This window comes from Aquarana catesbeiana, linkage group LG11 (genome assembly GCF_042186555.1).
Source record: "Aquarana catesbeiana isolate 2022-GZ linkage group LG11, ASM4218655v1, whole genome shotgun sequence".
In the NCBI taxonomy this organism is placed as follows: Eukaryota; Metazoa; Chordata; class Amphibia; order Anura; family Ranidae; genus Aquarana; species Aquarana catesbeiana.
Genome location: NC_133334.1, coordinates 233,411,085 through 233,426,420, shown reverse-complemented (window position 1 = coordinate 233,426,420; position 15,336 = coordinate 233,411,085). Strand labels below are relative to the sequence as shown.

The 15,336-nt window shown below is 40.4% G+C and overlaps 1 protein-coding gene across 1 annotated transcript in view; it reads right to left on the bottom strand.

Moving 5' to 3' along the window:
* LOC141111747 (polycystin-1-like protein 2) overlaps window positions 1–14,458 on the bottom strand; it is a 160,168-nt gene extending 145,710 nt beyond the window's left edge. The window contains exons 1-6 of the mRNA XM_073603883.1: window positions 14,434–14,458; window positions 12,309–12,473; window positions 8,082–8,261; window positions 6,813–6,923; window positions 4,955–5,102; window positions 365–591 (exon numbers count right to left, since the gene is read on the bottom strand). Of these exons, the coding sequence (XP_073459984.1) occupies window positions 365–591; window positions 4,955–5,102; window positions 6,813–6,923; window positions 8,082–8,261; window positions 12,309–12,473; window positions 14,434–14,458 (856 nt within the window). The remainder of the gene's footprint in view (window positions 1–364; window positions 592–4,954; window positions 5,103–6,812; window positions 6,924–8,081; window positions 8,262–12,308; window positions 12,474–14,433) is intronic.
* Between the last annotated feature and the right edge of the window lie 878 nt (window positions 14,459–15,336).

Genomic DNA, 15,336 nt, shown 5'->3' with positions numbered 1-15,336 from the left:
GGGGTAAAACATTAATACATGTAAAACATTTAATGTACTACATAAATATATTTTTTGGCAGGTGACAATAAAATACTAAAATATTTTTGCTGTGTAGTTAAATGTTAATCCCTGCATGGCAAGGATTAACCATTAACAATTTGATAAAACAATTTAGAATTAATGCTTAAAGAATGTGGTGCAAGCCCTAAGGTTTAGTTACTGGACACTCTACACTCCATTATGACTTCTGATAAATTTATAAATTTATTAAATTTAAATAAATTTAATTTAAAACCAATATGTCACATACACCTTTATACAGGCAGGCAATTCTGGGATTACCAAGTTTGTGAATATGAATGTAAAGGGCCTCATTTCTCACCTGTATTCAGCTCTATTTGGATCCACAGGTCCTCCCCATACACAGCCACACAGACCCCATCTTTGTACTCATGCTGGCTGAAACAGCCACTGACCCTTAGGCTGCCACTGGCTTCTTCCACTATAATGTTTCCCTGTGCTGTCACATGCCATTCACTGGTGGAACACTCCACAAACACAGCAAAGTCTCCAGGGGAAGAGTAACTGTGTGTTATACTGCTAGAGACACTGAAAGACAGACACGGATTAGATTCATTCATTTTTATCACAAGGATGTCAAGCAAAAAAGAAATTCTGGTTTGTAGTACATAATATAAATGCGTGCATTTACTAGGCATAGATTTGTTAACTAGGTAGTAAGATAACAAAGAATCACCATATAAGGTACTTTGACTTGGGTGGCAATGGACAACATAATGATTTTCCAGAATTCAATCCTACCAGCCAGCACAACCTAACATTAAATGGTTTATAACATATAGATCTAAAACATAGGTCTTAAAAGAGAGGTATGGCCAAAGCTTTTTTGGCCATACTCCTTTTGTTGGTCACAGAAGTATACTTACTTTTTTTCTCCTGTGACCCAGAGTCAGCTGGTAGTGACAGGGCAGAGTTGCTCAAGGCTCGAGAAGCATTCCGACAATATTGATGGAATTCACCACACTGCCTGATTGACAGCTGGCTCTGCATTTCAGAGTACATCTGAGAGCCAGAGCAAGCCGCTCCCATCCCCTCCCATCACCTCACCAGCTTGGCACTCCAGTGAGCACTGGAGGGGCAGAACAGAGAGTAGTGCTTGGAGCAGACTGAGAACTAAGTGATCAGCGGTCATGTGATTGCTCAGTTCTCGGTCCTAGACATGGGACATCTGCAGCATCACACAGATCGTGCAGAATGTATGTTTTCTTTTTTTAATCCCATACTTCTCCTTTAAATGCTTGCTACTCCACAAAAAAATATTGTGTCCTTATAACTAATCAGCCTAATTCTCTCCAGTCAACCACAGAACATGTCATGTAAAGGAAATGAGGTTGGAGTGCAGGACTGTGAAGAACTGGTAAGCTCAGTGCTGGGACAAGGTTATACCGTGCCCAGGGTGAAGATGCCAAATTGGCAGTTTGTGCGTGCCATATCATCTTCTGTTCTGTGTCTTCTTGCATTTAATGTGAATAGCACCAAAATAAAAGCCAGGGCATATATGTGATGAGGATGGCACCGCTCACCAGATGGTGCCCCCCCACAAAAAACTAAACAGGTTCCCCTATCCAAACAAGGAGGATGGACTTCTGTACAACTCCCCTGTTGGATTTTCCTGCTGGAGTACCAATGCCATCTATAGCCAGTAATCAGTGTATTCTGATAGCAGGGAAGTGTCAGGACTGGGCCCAGCCCTTTCTTCTCTGAGCTGACCGCTCAGCTGTCAGCTAATTGCCAGCTCCCATCTCTCTCCACAGTTACCCAGCTGTTGTTGATTCTGCTCGTCAGTCCTGCCTACTTAAAGTCGTCCAGCTCACTTGATCTCTGCCTTCGCCTTTTTCAACATCACAGAGACTTTTTCCTGCGTTCTTGTTGAAGACTTGCTCGGCTGACATTCCTTCTGGCTCCTGATCCTGCTTGCTGTACTACTACGTTTATCCCTGGCTCTCTGACATTTGCTTGGCTGACTACCCGATCCGGTTACTGAACTCTGGCTTGTTTTGAATACGCTTACTCTGTTTACCTTATTATTATTATTATTATTAAACAAGTGTGATTTAACTTTACTTCTGTCTCGGTCTGATTCATGGTTCCTGATAGGAAGTCTCCCGAGTTTGTCAGAAAACAATACCTCAGCAGGGAGGATTCCCCTATCAACCTTGAGTGTGTGGATAGGGAATTTGAGTCTTCTTTTTCTGTTCAACCCACTGGTTGAATGAAAAAAAAATACAATTCTATTGGCTGATTAAAATATAACTAAAGGCAAAATGTTTTTTTGCTAGTTCTGGCCCCTTCACTTCCTGTTTTGGCTATGGGATAGGAAGTGAAAATAAATCACCCCAATGGAACACCGATGGGAAAAAAAAACTGCCAGGGGTTACAACCCTCCCTTACTCTTCCGTTTTCAAGAGAGGGAGGTTGAGAAAAGTTGAACCTCCCCTAACTGCAGCAGCATCTAAGCCCTTGTAAAAGCCTATATGTACATGGAGCCCTTAAAGTTGGATACATAGGCTTTTATGGACTTGAGTTTAGGAGCTTTGGCAAAAATAACGCCAAAAGTTCCTAAACTCAAGTTTAGCAGCTGTAGTGTACATGAGCCCTTAAAGTGGTTGTAAACCTCACACGTTAAATATGAACAAAGCATACAGTATCCCTCCATAGTATGCAATTGTCTCAATTAAGAGCACTAAGTGTAATTTTTGTCTTCTGATTCTTTCCTCTGCTATCAGCATGAATCACTTCTGACAAGTTTTCCTGACACCAAGAGAACAATGGCGATAGGGGAGCAACATGATTGACATCCTCAGCTCTGTTCCTGTGTGCTGTGTGGATGGGGGTGAGTCCCTTCCCTCCAATCAGCTGTCAGAGCTCTCCTCACTGAGCTCTCTGCCCCCTTTTTTCTGAACTTTCAGACAAGCTTCACAATTCAGCACTATGAACGGATGTAGAGAAAAGAGAGCTGTAGATAAACAGATATAACTTTTGTAGGAGGATTTGTTTAATCTCTGTGTATCACCTCAGGCTAATCACTTCACTGGGTGTTTGTAGGGGGTTTACAACCACTTTAAATAATACTGGAGGTAGAGGTGACAACCAGTCTATCTAAGACCCTGTAAAAGCAATCACAGTCCTTGTAGCAACCTCTGGCATCTAACACCCAAAGCACAGGCCCATCTTGAGTTCTAGGCCAAAGGGTCCTACTCACAATGTCAAAAGAAAAAGCTGTCTCCAACCAACTTCCATGCAACACTCTTCAGTGAAATGGGATCGTTCTCCAGCATGGCTCTCCAAGGTAGTGTCCTCCAGCAAGTGTCTTTAATTCCAGGTTCCTCCATGCACTTGCTGAGGCCTGACAACAACGGCTCTCTAGCATCACAGGCTGCCTCCCAGGCCAGAGACCCCAGGACAGAGAGATCTCTGAACAAGCCTTCCCAAACATTTATCCAGTATCCTAATTCATCCAGCCTAGGGCAGAGCACTACAGGAACGTCTTAAAAATGATTTGCCAGAGCATTTGATCTTGCCATCAGTCAGCTGATTTAGTTTGAAAGCCCTTCTTTTGTGCCTAAAACATACGCATTACAATATGTACAATATTTTCCATCCTGCTCCTTCTAATTTTCCCATCACTACGTTCGAAACTGATTGTTGATTTGACCCCACTAACCATTAAAAAAAATCCATAAATGAACATTTTCTAACAAAATTCTAATTGTTTATGGGCAGCTTTAGTTTATGCTTCCTTTCATGTGGAAGAAAGTGACCATTTGCCTAGAATTCAGCAAATAAAAAAAACTAAACTATATGATTATCTTGCAAGAAAATAAGCTTACTGAACTATCATGACAATCTCTGCAGTCACGTGCAGGAAGAGGAGGGGGTGGTTATTCGATGGTTTCTGGTTGGTCTTTAATGTGACGAAAATGTATATAATGAAACGCATCTGGGTGTGGTTACGTGGCAACCAGATGTGACGTCAGGACAGGAATTGGCAGTGACGTAGCGGCCTTCCCAATCAGTTGGAGGTGGTGAGACCGCTATAGTTTGACACCTGGCGCCAATTATGATGGTATGAGCTTGTTTTATATGGTTGAAATGTGAGTGAATTTCTTTTAATAAAAGCGGGTATCTTGAGATGTTACACCATCTGAGGCGTTTCTCTATTTCCTCTACATGTGGCTATAAATATGAGAGCCAGAGTAATGAATTGGAGGTGATGTTTGAATTTCCGAGATGTTTTATCATCGCTAAGCGCTATTGCCAGTCATGAAAATGAGAGGCAATGTGGTCCGATAAATGATATTCTAAAGGGAGAGGGACCTGCACTTTCACTTTGGTGGTGGACATCGGGTGTATCATCTCCAGTGAGAAGAGACAAAGCACAAATCACTAGCACTTTTATGGACATTTGTTATCAGTTTATCATAATTTATTTTTAGGGGTTTTTTTACATTTAAGCTACTGTGGAATATTATTAGAATTATTACTGATGATTTTTCACCTTTTCAAGTATACTTTCCCATAATCACTTATGTAGCCCTGAAAACATGGGCCAGTACATAATAAACAGTTGCCCCTTACATTCTATGGAATATGCTGGTGCCATATATGCAATGATTTTAATAAACTTAGACTCATTTCTCTGCTGACTGCCCTTAGCCATTATGTAAGACTGACCTCAGTGAAACTTGAAAAAATGTTAAGTGAGTTTGTGGTTACCTGTCTTTTAAAATGAAAATGTAACATTGTGGTAGTAGTCATAAGTCACATGTCAGCATGAAAAGGCTAACGTATTAAGTAATAATCTTCTTTACATGATAATGAGCACGTAACATGAACTCATCTGTGCCACTAAATGAATCTGCTGTAAAGATTGCTGTAATGCTTCACTTACTTCTCAGGCTGATAGGGATCAATAGAGTATCCATCTCCAGTGTTTATAATGCAGGAGAGATTTCCAGTGAAGGGAGTTAGGAGCCAATTCACAGTGATTGTGATATTTTCAGACACCAGACATCTATCTGGCAAATCAAGCTGCAGACCTGATAACAAAACAAGCTTTATTTAAAAACCTTTAGCTTAAAGCTGAAGTTTAGCTACAGCTTAAGAAAGGTACCTATACTGAAGGATTTCCCACGTCATGCAGGCTGTGAAAGTCTTCTCTGTAGGGTGCCTAGTCTTCTTCCTGGCACTGAACTTTCAGCGCTGCAATGGTTAATAGCTTCAGGTCTTTGGGTTGAACTGCATTAGAGACCATCTAATGGGGACCTGCTTCATTCTCTCTCCTTCTCCATTGAAAAAAATCCTTTAACTGTTTACACTGAATGGAACATGACCCACACCCTTTGAATGGGTGAGAGGGTTCTTTCAATCTTCCAACTCTTCCACATTCAGAGATCTGTTACATTCAGTGTAGGCAATGAATTATCTTTTCTCAGTGGTGGAGAAGTCATATTATAATATAGTGTATCTAAAAATCAACTCTCCTATTGTTCAATAAATATCACCAAAACTTGCAAATCATCATTGCATACCCCAGGGGACTAGATTATAAAATATGGAAAATATCCAGCTCAATGAGAATGAAGAAGGAGCAGTGGCTACTGTGCTGTAGCTTCTTCGTTAGAATGCCCATAAATTGGGCTTCAGCCTGGGATGAAGCTGGCACAAACAGACATAAAAATGTGCTTTTCACAACTTCACAATGTGGCCAGAGATCAGAATGGGGTCAAGTGCTAAATGTACTTGGTACCCTGGGGAATTCAATAACAATTTTCAAGTTCTGTGAAAAAAAAATGTATTTTTTTAATAGCCATGTAAATATGAAGTGTTTTGTAAGAATATTATGCATGTTTTTATCCAGCCACAAGTAGAACTCTTCCCTTCTTTGCATTTGGTCTGCTCTCTCAACCTACTTATAAACTTATAAAAAAGAACATAAACTAAAGTTGACCCCAAATCAATATTGATTTTAAAAGTTTACCGGTACTCCACCTAGTATACTGTAATGGGGTAATTTATTCAAGTAACTATAAGCAACAATTTGCTTTGTTGCCCAGCATCTACATACAGAAGACAATAGCATAAAATCATACATTGTAACATGCCAATCCATTGTACAATAATTGTGCACAGTGTGGGACCTTCCCATTCTGGCTGGTCATTGAAATTATTCATACCCCCAATATGCCCTAACTGTAGTCTCTTTGAGGCATTACATACTGGCTGCCTGGAGAGGAAGGTTGTGACAGAGTGCCAATGCAGATGGCCAAAGCCCAACCCAGAGGTACTAAAGCCCGCAATAGACAGATCGAAATTCGTTGTTCAGCAGGTCCCGGCTGAATTTTGATCCATATATGGATAGGGTGGTTGTACTGAAGTCTATATATCGATCGACTTCAGTAGAACCAGCCTGACGTTTTTTTTCCATAAAATCACTGCCGACAGCTATAACTGCTGGCAGTGATCCTTATGTTCTGATGGCAGGGAACCTCCTGCTGTCAGAATACAATAGTGCAGCAGGAGGGATTCCCACATCAACACCGACTGTGTTGATGGAGAATCAAGCAATGTTCTTTCCTTCAACATATGGTTGAAGGAAAGAAAACTTTCATAATCTATGGCCAGCCTAAGTCTGGCCTTATGGGATCATCATATATTTAGCAGTTCACGGCTTGATCTTACTTGCTTCATGGAGGAACTCTAAATACAGCTTGGTGAGAACACAACGTAAGCTGAAGTCTGGCACCTACCTTCCATGCAGCTGTATCTGATAGACAGATAACTTCCTGACACAGGGCATGGCTCACCAAAGAGAGAAGCTTCCGTGGCAATCTGACAAGCCTGGAGCCCCTGGCATTGACCTTGGGAAGAAGAATAAATGGAATGACCTTCACAGCTAGAGATGTTTTATTTATAGGTAACATCAGTTATCCCAGATAGTATTTAATTTAAGAGCACAATTTTTTTTTTGAAAATGAAATCATATCTGCTTCAGATGAACACATTAAAATTTTAGATATAATTTGATTTGACAGAGAAAAAGAGATGTAACCTGGGTTATTGAAGATGAACTCTAGGCAGATAGAAAAGACACAAATGACTGAAGCTCTATAATCATTAAAATATCATTAAAGTGTCTTAAAAGAAAAAAGATTTGGCTCTTATATTGTACCACATCCATATTATATATTGTTTCATAGAGGGAACCTTATATGTCAGACTTTTGTGGTACATGAAAAGGACTAAAACAGAAATTCAATAAAATCTGATCTTTATTACAAATATTAACATAATCTGTTAAAACCATATAAGAACAAATCCACACAAACATTAGGCCATATATGTACAAAAAGACATGTTTGGCTTTGCTGAATTGTCCAAGAGGTCAGGAGAATCTCCAGGCTGGGGGGTGGACGACAGCAATCCCACCACATTCCTGTTCAAATTGCATGCAATTCCTTGCAGTATGATTTGAGCCCATTAATTTTGTGAAGGAATCGGTTTCGGTATCGGGAGTATTTGCATGGGTATGAGTACTTGTGCAAATACTCGGTATAGGTACAACCCTAATACATACATTTCCTACCAGCATAATTATCAGTAATTAGTAGTATTTTGTAAAAGAGCTAAGTCAGGCATACAACTTTACAGAGCATTCTACAGGCACTTTACCTGGAGGATGGTCCAACCACCCTCTAAAATCTATGGGGTTGATTTACTAAAGGCAAATAGGCTGTTCATCTTGCAAGTAAAGTTGGACTTTGCAAGGGAATTTTCCCCAGAGCTTAGTGAATGTGTTGAAATTTTGCATTGCAAAGGATACCCAATCACAAGCAAGGAAAGGCGGTAAAAATTATGCCACATTACATGTAATAGAAAATACCATACTACTTTTTTTTCTTTTTTAATTAGTACATCCTAAAATATATAAGCCATGCAGGAATGCCATTGATGCACTAGGGCACATCATATCTATATGATAGTATCTCTGTAATATGAAGCATGAATCAGCACTGTACCTGAAACTTGCTCCTTCACGTTGTTCCACCTGCAGCCAGTTGCGGAGGGGGCAGCAGTCTCCTGGGCACAAAGATGGGGGCTCTGGCGTCCATAGAAACTCTCATTAATCTGTACCACTTCTCCTGATCCACACTGTACTGTAGCATTCTGGTTATCACAGGCTATGGTAAAGCCAGATTCTATAAAAATACATTACAGATATGTATTTAAAAAATAGAAGAATGTTTTACACACAATGCAATATAAAATTATCTGTTAAAAAGGACCTGAACTCTGGCAGTGGTGCTCAAAAAAGGCAATCAGAGGGAAATGTCTTAGTATTTTCTGTATGCTTCTTTGCAATTGAACTTTTTCCCGTTCTGCACTGTGTTTCTATGTTGAGGTGGTCATCTGTTCTGGGAAAATGTAGGAAACAGCAGGAAAAGTCCACAAAGCATAAATCCATAGAGTGAATGAAGCAACAGCAGGGAAATCCATGCTGTGCAGATTCCTCTCCAGCAAGCAGAGCAGTGGGGAAGATTTACTAAAACTGGAGCACTCAGAATCTGGTGAAGTTGTGCATGGTAGCCAATCAGCTTCTAACTTCAGATTGTTCAATTAAGCTTTGACAATAAAACATTGTAGCTGGTTGGTTTCTATACAGAGCTGCACCAGATTTTGCACTCTCCAGTTTTAGTAAACCAACCCCAGTGGGCAGCAGAGTATTGATATCACCAAGTCTCACAGGTCTCATAATAATTAATTTTTGTACATAAACAGGATGTTTATTGGTGTATTATACACATGAATAATAAACAACATATTCCACTTTAAATACCTAAAATAACAAATGTGATTTTTCTATGTTACGTTGAGGACCTATTTACACAAAATCAATATGGTAATATGTGTGCTGCAGATCATCATATATGTGCATTGCCATTTATGGCACCTCAGTGCTCATACACAATGCACTTGTGCTACAATACACCACAGCACCCAACACACCATCAGGACAATTCAATAAGGCATTTATGACACATTTCTGGTGTGGATTTAGTAGGAAGCCTTTTGAGAAATTCATGAAGCCCTGTGACATTTTCATTGTTAGTACCAATGACAAAACTCTGGTTCAGCCACAAATATGAGTATAAGTCAAGTTTTGATCACCAGTCTTCAGGAAGGATGTCCTTGAACTGGAGAGAGTCCAGAGAAGGGCAAGAAAGCTAATAATGGGGCTGGAGGACGTCTGTTTAAGAGGAATGACTACAAACATTATCCCCTTGGCACCTGCACCTCCTGGCCCTTTAAGGGGTTTCAGATGCCAATCATATGACCACCATGATTGTCTGTCACAGCAGCCACATGATCGGAAAGCTCCCATAAGTAGCGGTCAGGAGCTTTCTGCTAGTCGCCGGTAACTGTTGCGGGAGCATGCAGGACGCTCGCTCTCGGCAGAGCTGTGTTCACATTCTGGTACATAAATATGCAGCCACTCAGCATCGAGGCCCACCCCCCCAAGAGGCCGCATATTTTTGGATACTGTCAGCATGAAGGAGTTAAACTGATGGCGAAGAGGCACTATACAAATATACAAATATTTGAATGGTGACTCTAGTATTTACCCTAGGGTCTCTAAAGAGGACATACAGCCACACAATGAAGTTGGATGAGAGGCAGTATGATCTTAAAGTGGATGTAAACCCCATATATGGAATCTGACCTGGGCACAAATATCTGTATTGTTTACTTACCTCTCTCCAAAGCTCTAAGTGCTGTGTCTTTCTGCTGCTCCATTCCTCTGTTATCAGCATGATAACTTCTGACAAGCTCTCTGACACACAAGTTAACAGTAGATACAAATTTGTGTCTGGGAGGGAACTTAGCGTTAGATAAGCAGAAAGCTTGCCTATTCACAGCACAGCTCTGCACGTTTCTTCTTTCCTCTGCCCGTGTAGAAGGGGGGGGGGTGCCTTTCCTCAATTAGCTCACACACAGTGTATGCCCAGGCTCCCCTCCCACTGCTGAAACAGGAAGAAATATTTGTAACATGATGTGCACTTTCTAAAGAGTCTAGAAAGCTGAAGACAGCAGATATACATGTAAAACTTATGTAGGGAGATTTGTATCATCTGAGGCTATTCACTTCACTGGGTATATGTGAGGGTTTACATCCACTTTAAATTACATAAAGGGTTCTTTACTGTTAGAGCAGTAAGAATGTAGAACTCCCTCGGGGGGTGGTTGTTTGCTGCCCCCCAAAACGAAAAACCACGAGCCGCCACTGGCCCTGGTTCACACATATGCAATTTGTGATGCATTTTCACAGATGCTGGTTCGCATGACAGGCCAGATAGCATGTGTTCGTATGGAGGTGGTTCACATACAAGAGATTCAACTGCACTGCGTTTTAACTGACTTTCTAAAAAGGGTCCTGTGTGAGTTTGAAGCATTTGCATCCCAAATTTACAGCCCATAGAGTATATTGACAATCTGAGATGAGTGTTCAGATATAAGTACGATTCTGAGGCGTTTATGCAAACAAGCGGGTCAGGGAGAGACAGAGTTCCTATGGACAAGGCAGATGCAAAATTGTACCTGTATTAAAATCACATTGAAAACGCAACGGTATTCAATCAGAAATGCATGCCTGAATCGCACTAAAAAATGGAGCGATTTCAGCGCACATATGTGTGAACCGAGGCTTAAAGTCAATTCACTAAAAAGCACACACATTCGTTATTCATCAACTGGCAGTAGGCAGTCAGTATTTTAGTAATGCACAAAATAACAATGGGGGGAACTCTGCACTGGCCAGTAAAGTAAAAGTATACAATGTATCAGAGTAAAATTGTTCTGCCCTGAGCTCAGAAATTGAAATAAAATGTGAATGAAGGCACACTAGAATGTCTTCACAGTTTCCTATTTCTGTGTGCATTCATTTACAGAACTAGCTTCCTCTGGTGCACTGATAGCATGTAAAAAAATAAATAAAAAAATGTGGTTTAAAAAAAAGTAAAAAACAACACAAATTTTCAGTACTAAATATTACAAACCATGAACATTTAACGCATTTGGTAAATAACGCATGTTATTTAGTGAATTGACTACTTTTGAGATAAATATATGTATATCCAACTTAAATGGGACCCTAGGCTTTGTGTTCACCGACTCAGCCCGTGACTTTAATGTTCTAGCCACTGACATCAATCAGATAGAGCAGCCTGAATATATCATCCAATGTTCGGCCAGCGCCAGTTGTGTATTTAGGTTTTGTGCTGCCCTAGGCCTGACTAAACTTGTGCACCCCCTAATTTAAATATGACCCACCCCTTCTTGTCAAGGCCACACCCCTTGCTGATTAAGACCCGCCCTGAATTTTTTGAGTGGGGACACTACCTGTGAGGGCCTGGGGGGGGGGGGGCAATGGATTCCCTTAATTTGCATAGATTTCCTCTCACTTCCTGTTTGGCTATGGGGCAGGAAGTGAAGGGAAATCTTTGCAATGGGACAGGGATGGTAAAAAATAAACTGACAGGGGCTATAACCCTCCCTTATTTTATCCAAAATGAAAAAAAAAAGTGTTGCCTATAGTTCTACTTTAAGCACAAATTTTATGGAGAGGACTAAGAAGATATAACCATGCCAATGGTTCCGCAGAAAACATAGCACAGTGAGGAAAGTTTGTGGTCCAGGATGATAGGACAGTCAGAATTAGAAGCGGCGCCCCCCCCCCCCCCCTAATTGCAGAATGCCGGCCGGCCGCATACCGGAAGCAGTGCGGCTGCTTTACGGGGGCACTAGACTAATTTGCCCCTCGAGCCCAGTAAGCCCCATAAGACTGGTGCTACACTAACAGTGTAGCGTAAGCCGGTGGGGACTCTTTCCATGCTGCCCCCCTTCAAAGTGCTGCCCTAGGCCTGGGCCTTGTTGGCCTAGGTCAGGATACAGCGTTGGCCAGCGCTATTTGGGGTAGAGCCAGATCAACATGTACGTTTATTCTAGGCTGTTCAACTCAGAATACATTTTAACTGCCTTGCAGTCTTGAAAAAAAAATTGTGAAGTGCTCCCTTTTGACACATGTATATTAGCTTACAGTGCAAACTATTTTCTACTTTTGGCATTTAAGTTGCTTGTGATTTTGTAAAAAGTAAGGCTTTATTCATATAATTAGGTGTACCAATCTAATATTTATTTTTTTTTTCTTGCAAAAAATTACCTATCAACATGTATACAGAGTAACTTACCAAATTCACAAATAAAAAAGAAATCCTGGCTGCAGTTGTCAGTTGTTGCCCACTGGTAGCCAGACTGCTTCTTTAGGTAGCCACACTTCCCACTAGTGACAGAGGCTTCCTTACTTCCCCAGTTATTATAGCTTACATTAGATGTATCCAGCCAGGTCAAAGTTCCTGTTCAAAGGTGATATACGGCTATTAATACACATAAAATGATGTTCAACTGCATACACAACATTTTTAGGTCATTCTTGTTCAGTACATTTTTAACGCCCGTTTATAAAAATATGGTGAATACAAAAAAATTCAACTTTCTGGATTCTTCTTTTCAACACTTTTGGTAATATAGTGTATGCAGTCCTTGTTATTCTATTTGCAATAAAAAATACAATTTTAAAAAGTAAGTTTAGTTTATTTACTGAATAAGCTATAGTTTTATTTTAAGCATAATACTTGTAATATGCACTGCATTTCACCTTCCCAGTGTAACAAAACTACTTCAATTTGTAAAACTACTTCATGCTGAATTTTTATTACATTTTCCGAAAATGTAAATTTTTTTCTGGAACAAACAGGAGAATTTTTTTTTTTTCTCATGGCTTCTGTAATCCTTCCGGTGTTATAAGCAAGTACTGAGAGCTTGCTGACAGCAACACATGATACTGTCTTAGGTTTATCTACTTAAAGCAGACCTCCAGTCATTTTTTCATCTTTCCATCTATTAAATCTTCTGCCCTTGTTGTTTTAACTTTGGATAGTAAAACATTTTTTTTGGCCAGTAAATACCTTATACAGCCCACTTCCTGTTTCTTGTCTGATAAAAGGCCTAGGCTTATGACATAATGCACAGCTCTCTTGAAGGGTTTGCCAGGAAGGGAGGGGGAATGAGTCATAAGTGGGCCAATGAAAGCTGCAGGGCTGCAGAGCTGGAGGTGTGCCTCTGTGTGTCTGTGTAAATCCAGGAAGTGAACAGGCAGCAGCTTTAGATGCCCACAGTTAAAATGGATGCAGCCAGACTTGGTGGAGGGAGATTTCTGCAGAGTGTTTGGCAAGTACAGAATCACAGCAATTAATAAATAATATGCAAAGTGGTTGGAGGGAAGCTTCAGAAGGTGTTTTCATTACAAATTACAGGTATGTGAGCAGACTTCAGTTCCTTTTTAACTTAGTAAGGATATTTCCATAGTGTTGAATATGCTGCCTAAAATATAATGCTGTCTATAAAAAAAAACTTAATACCAATAATTAAGCACCACAGTGATTCAGTATTTTTCTCTTTTGTTTGATGTTTTACCCATTTGTTATGCATACCGTTTACAGGTATTACAAATTAAACTCCAAACGTTATTCTATTGTCCTGAAGCATAAGCTATTGTTGAGAACCTTAGTAGCATACATGGAGAAAACCCTATTGGTTCCCAGTAATGTAGCTAGTACGTACTCCAGGAGGCTTTGGTACCTATGACATCTTAAAGCTGGTCATAGATGGGTCATTTTTTCTCTTTCAGCCAGCGGGCTAAAAAAACCCAAAAAAACAGATTACTCCATCCACACAAGCAAGGTGCATGGAGGAATCCCCCTGCAAGGACATTGTAATCTGCCAGCAGGACTCTCCACTCTCAGAATACACTGATCTTCTGATGCAGATACGTTTTCCAACATTCCTATTCAAAAGAAGTTGATTTAACATTTGACTTCTGACAAGCAGGAGCTGGCACACATGGATCAAAATTTGACTAGTTCCTACTAGACCAGATGAATTTCGATCCATCTATGGTTGGTTAGGATCTGCAGGGTCAGTGGTTTCCTGACCCTACCATGGTGACCACACACATTTTAATTTTATTATCCAAGCGATGATCACTTTGATCAAAACAATTGAATCCACAAACAACCGAGGAGTAGCCATAACTTCCCTTAAGATCAATTTAGACTTATTTTTCATTGCATTTGATCAAACCAAGACAGTCAACCAAGGTAGAAAATGATCTGATTGTTTCGCATCGATCAGCAGCATCAAGATACTTTTGTTGATGAATACGATCGTATTTCAATCGATCAGATTACGAGATTACATGGTGGAAACAGAGATGTGATTGATACATTATGATCGTAAGTTATGAACACATCTTACTATCAATGGGATTCCACGTCCCCATTTTTGCATATCAATTAAATGGATTTTCAACTATAGATCAATTGTTCCTATTGGAAGAGAATGATCAGAAAATAAATAAATCATTTATTGAAGTGTGTAACTATGGCCACTATTAGACCCCTTTCCCACTGAGGGCTTCTAAACTGCCAGTAAAACACTGAGCGCTTTGAAGAGCTTTTCAAGCACTTTTGGGAAGAGCTTTCCATTCATTTCAATGGAGAGGGATGTTTTTTCACCGCCCTGCCAGCGCACTGCCCCAGTGTGAAAGCATTAATTGATTTTAATGGGAATAGGTTTTCCTTAGCTTTTCAGGCGCTTTTTTAGCGTGAAAGCGCCTGAAAAGTGCCTCAGTGTGAAAGGGGTCTTAGATATTGGGGTTGAACATGGTGCAGCTGTGCAAAGTAACCAATCAGCTTCTAACTTCAGCTTGTTCAATTCAATTTTGATCATAAAACCTGGAAGCTGATTGGTTCCTGTGCAGAGCTGTACCAGATTTTGGTTTCCATTTAACAAAAAATCTATACCATATGTATTACCAGTTTACCTGAATCACTCTTAGGTTGAAGGTTGTATACAATCCCCATCCACCAATCTGCATCTTCTGCTAGATGTTGTCCTAGAAAGTCTTGAGTCCCCTGATCATGAATGAAGACCAGATGTCCCCCTCCTCTTTCACACCAGGACTGAGCACTGTGGAAAGTGCGTTCAAGGCGAACAAATTCATAGCAGGAGGTATTGTAGGCGATCTGGTACTTCGAGCAAGGAGTCGAATCTCCACCAACAGCAAGAAACAACAAAACTAAAAATGTTAGCCAAATCATCCTATACAACATGATGTTGCATGGACCATGTCCTCCACTGCACTGATGTCTCCAACAA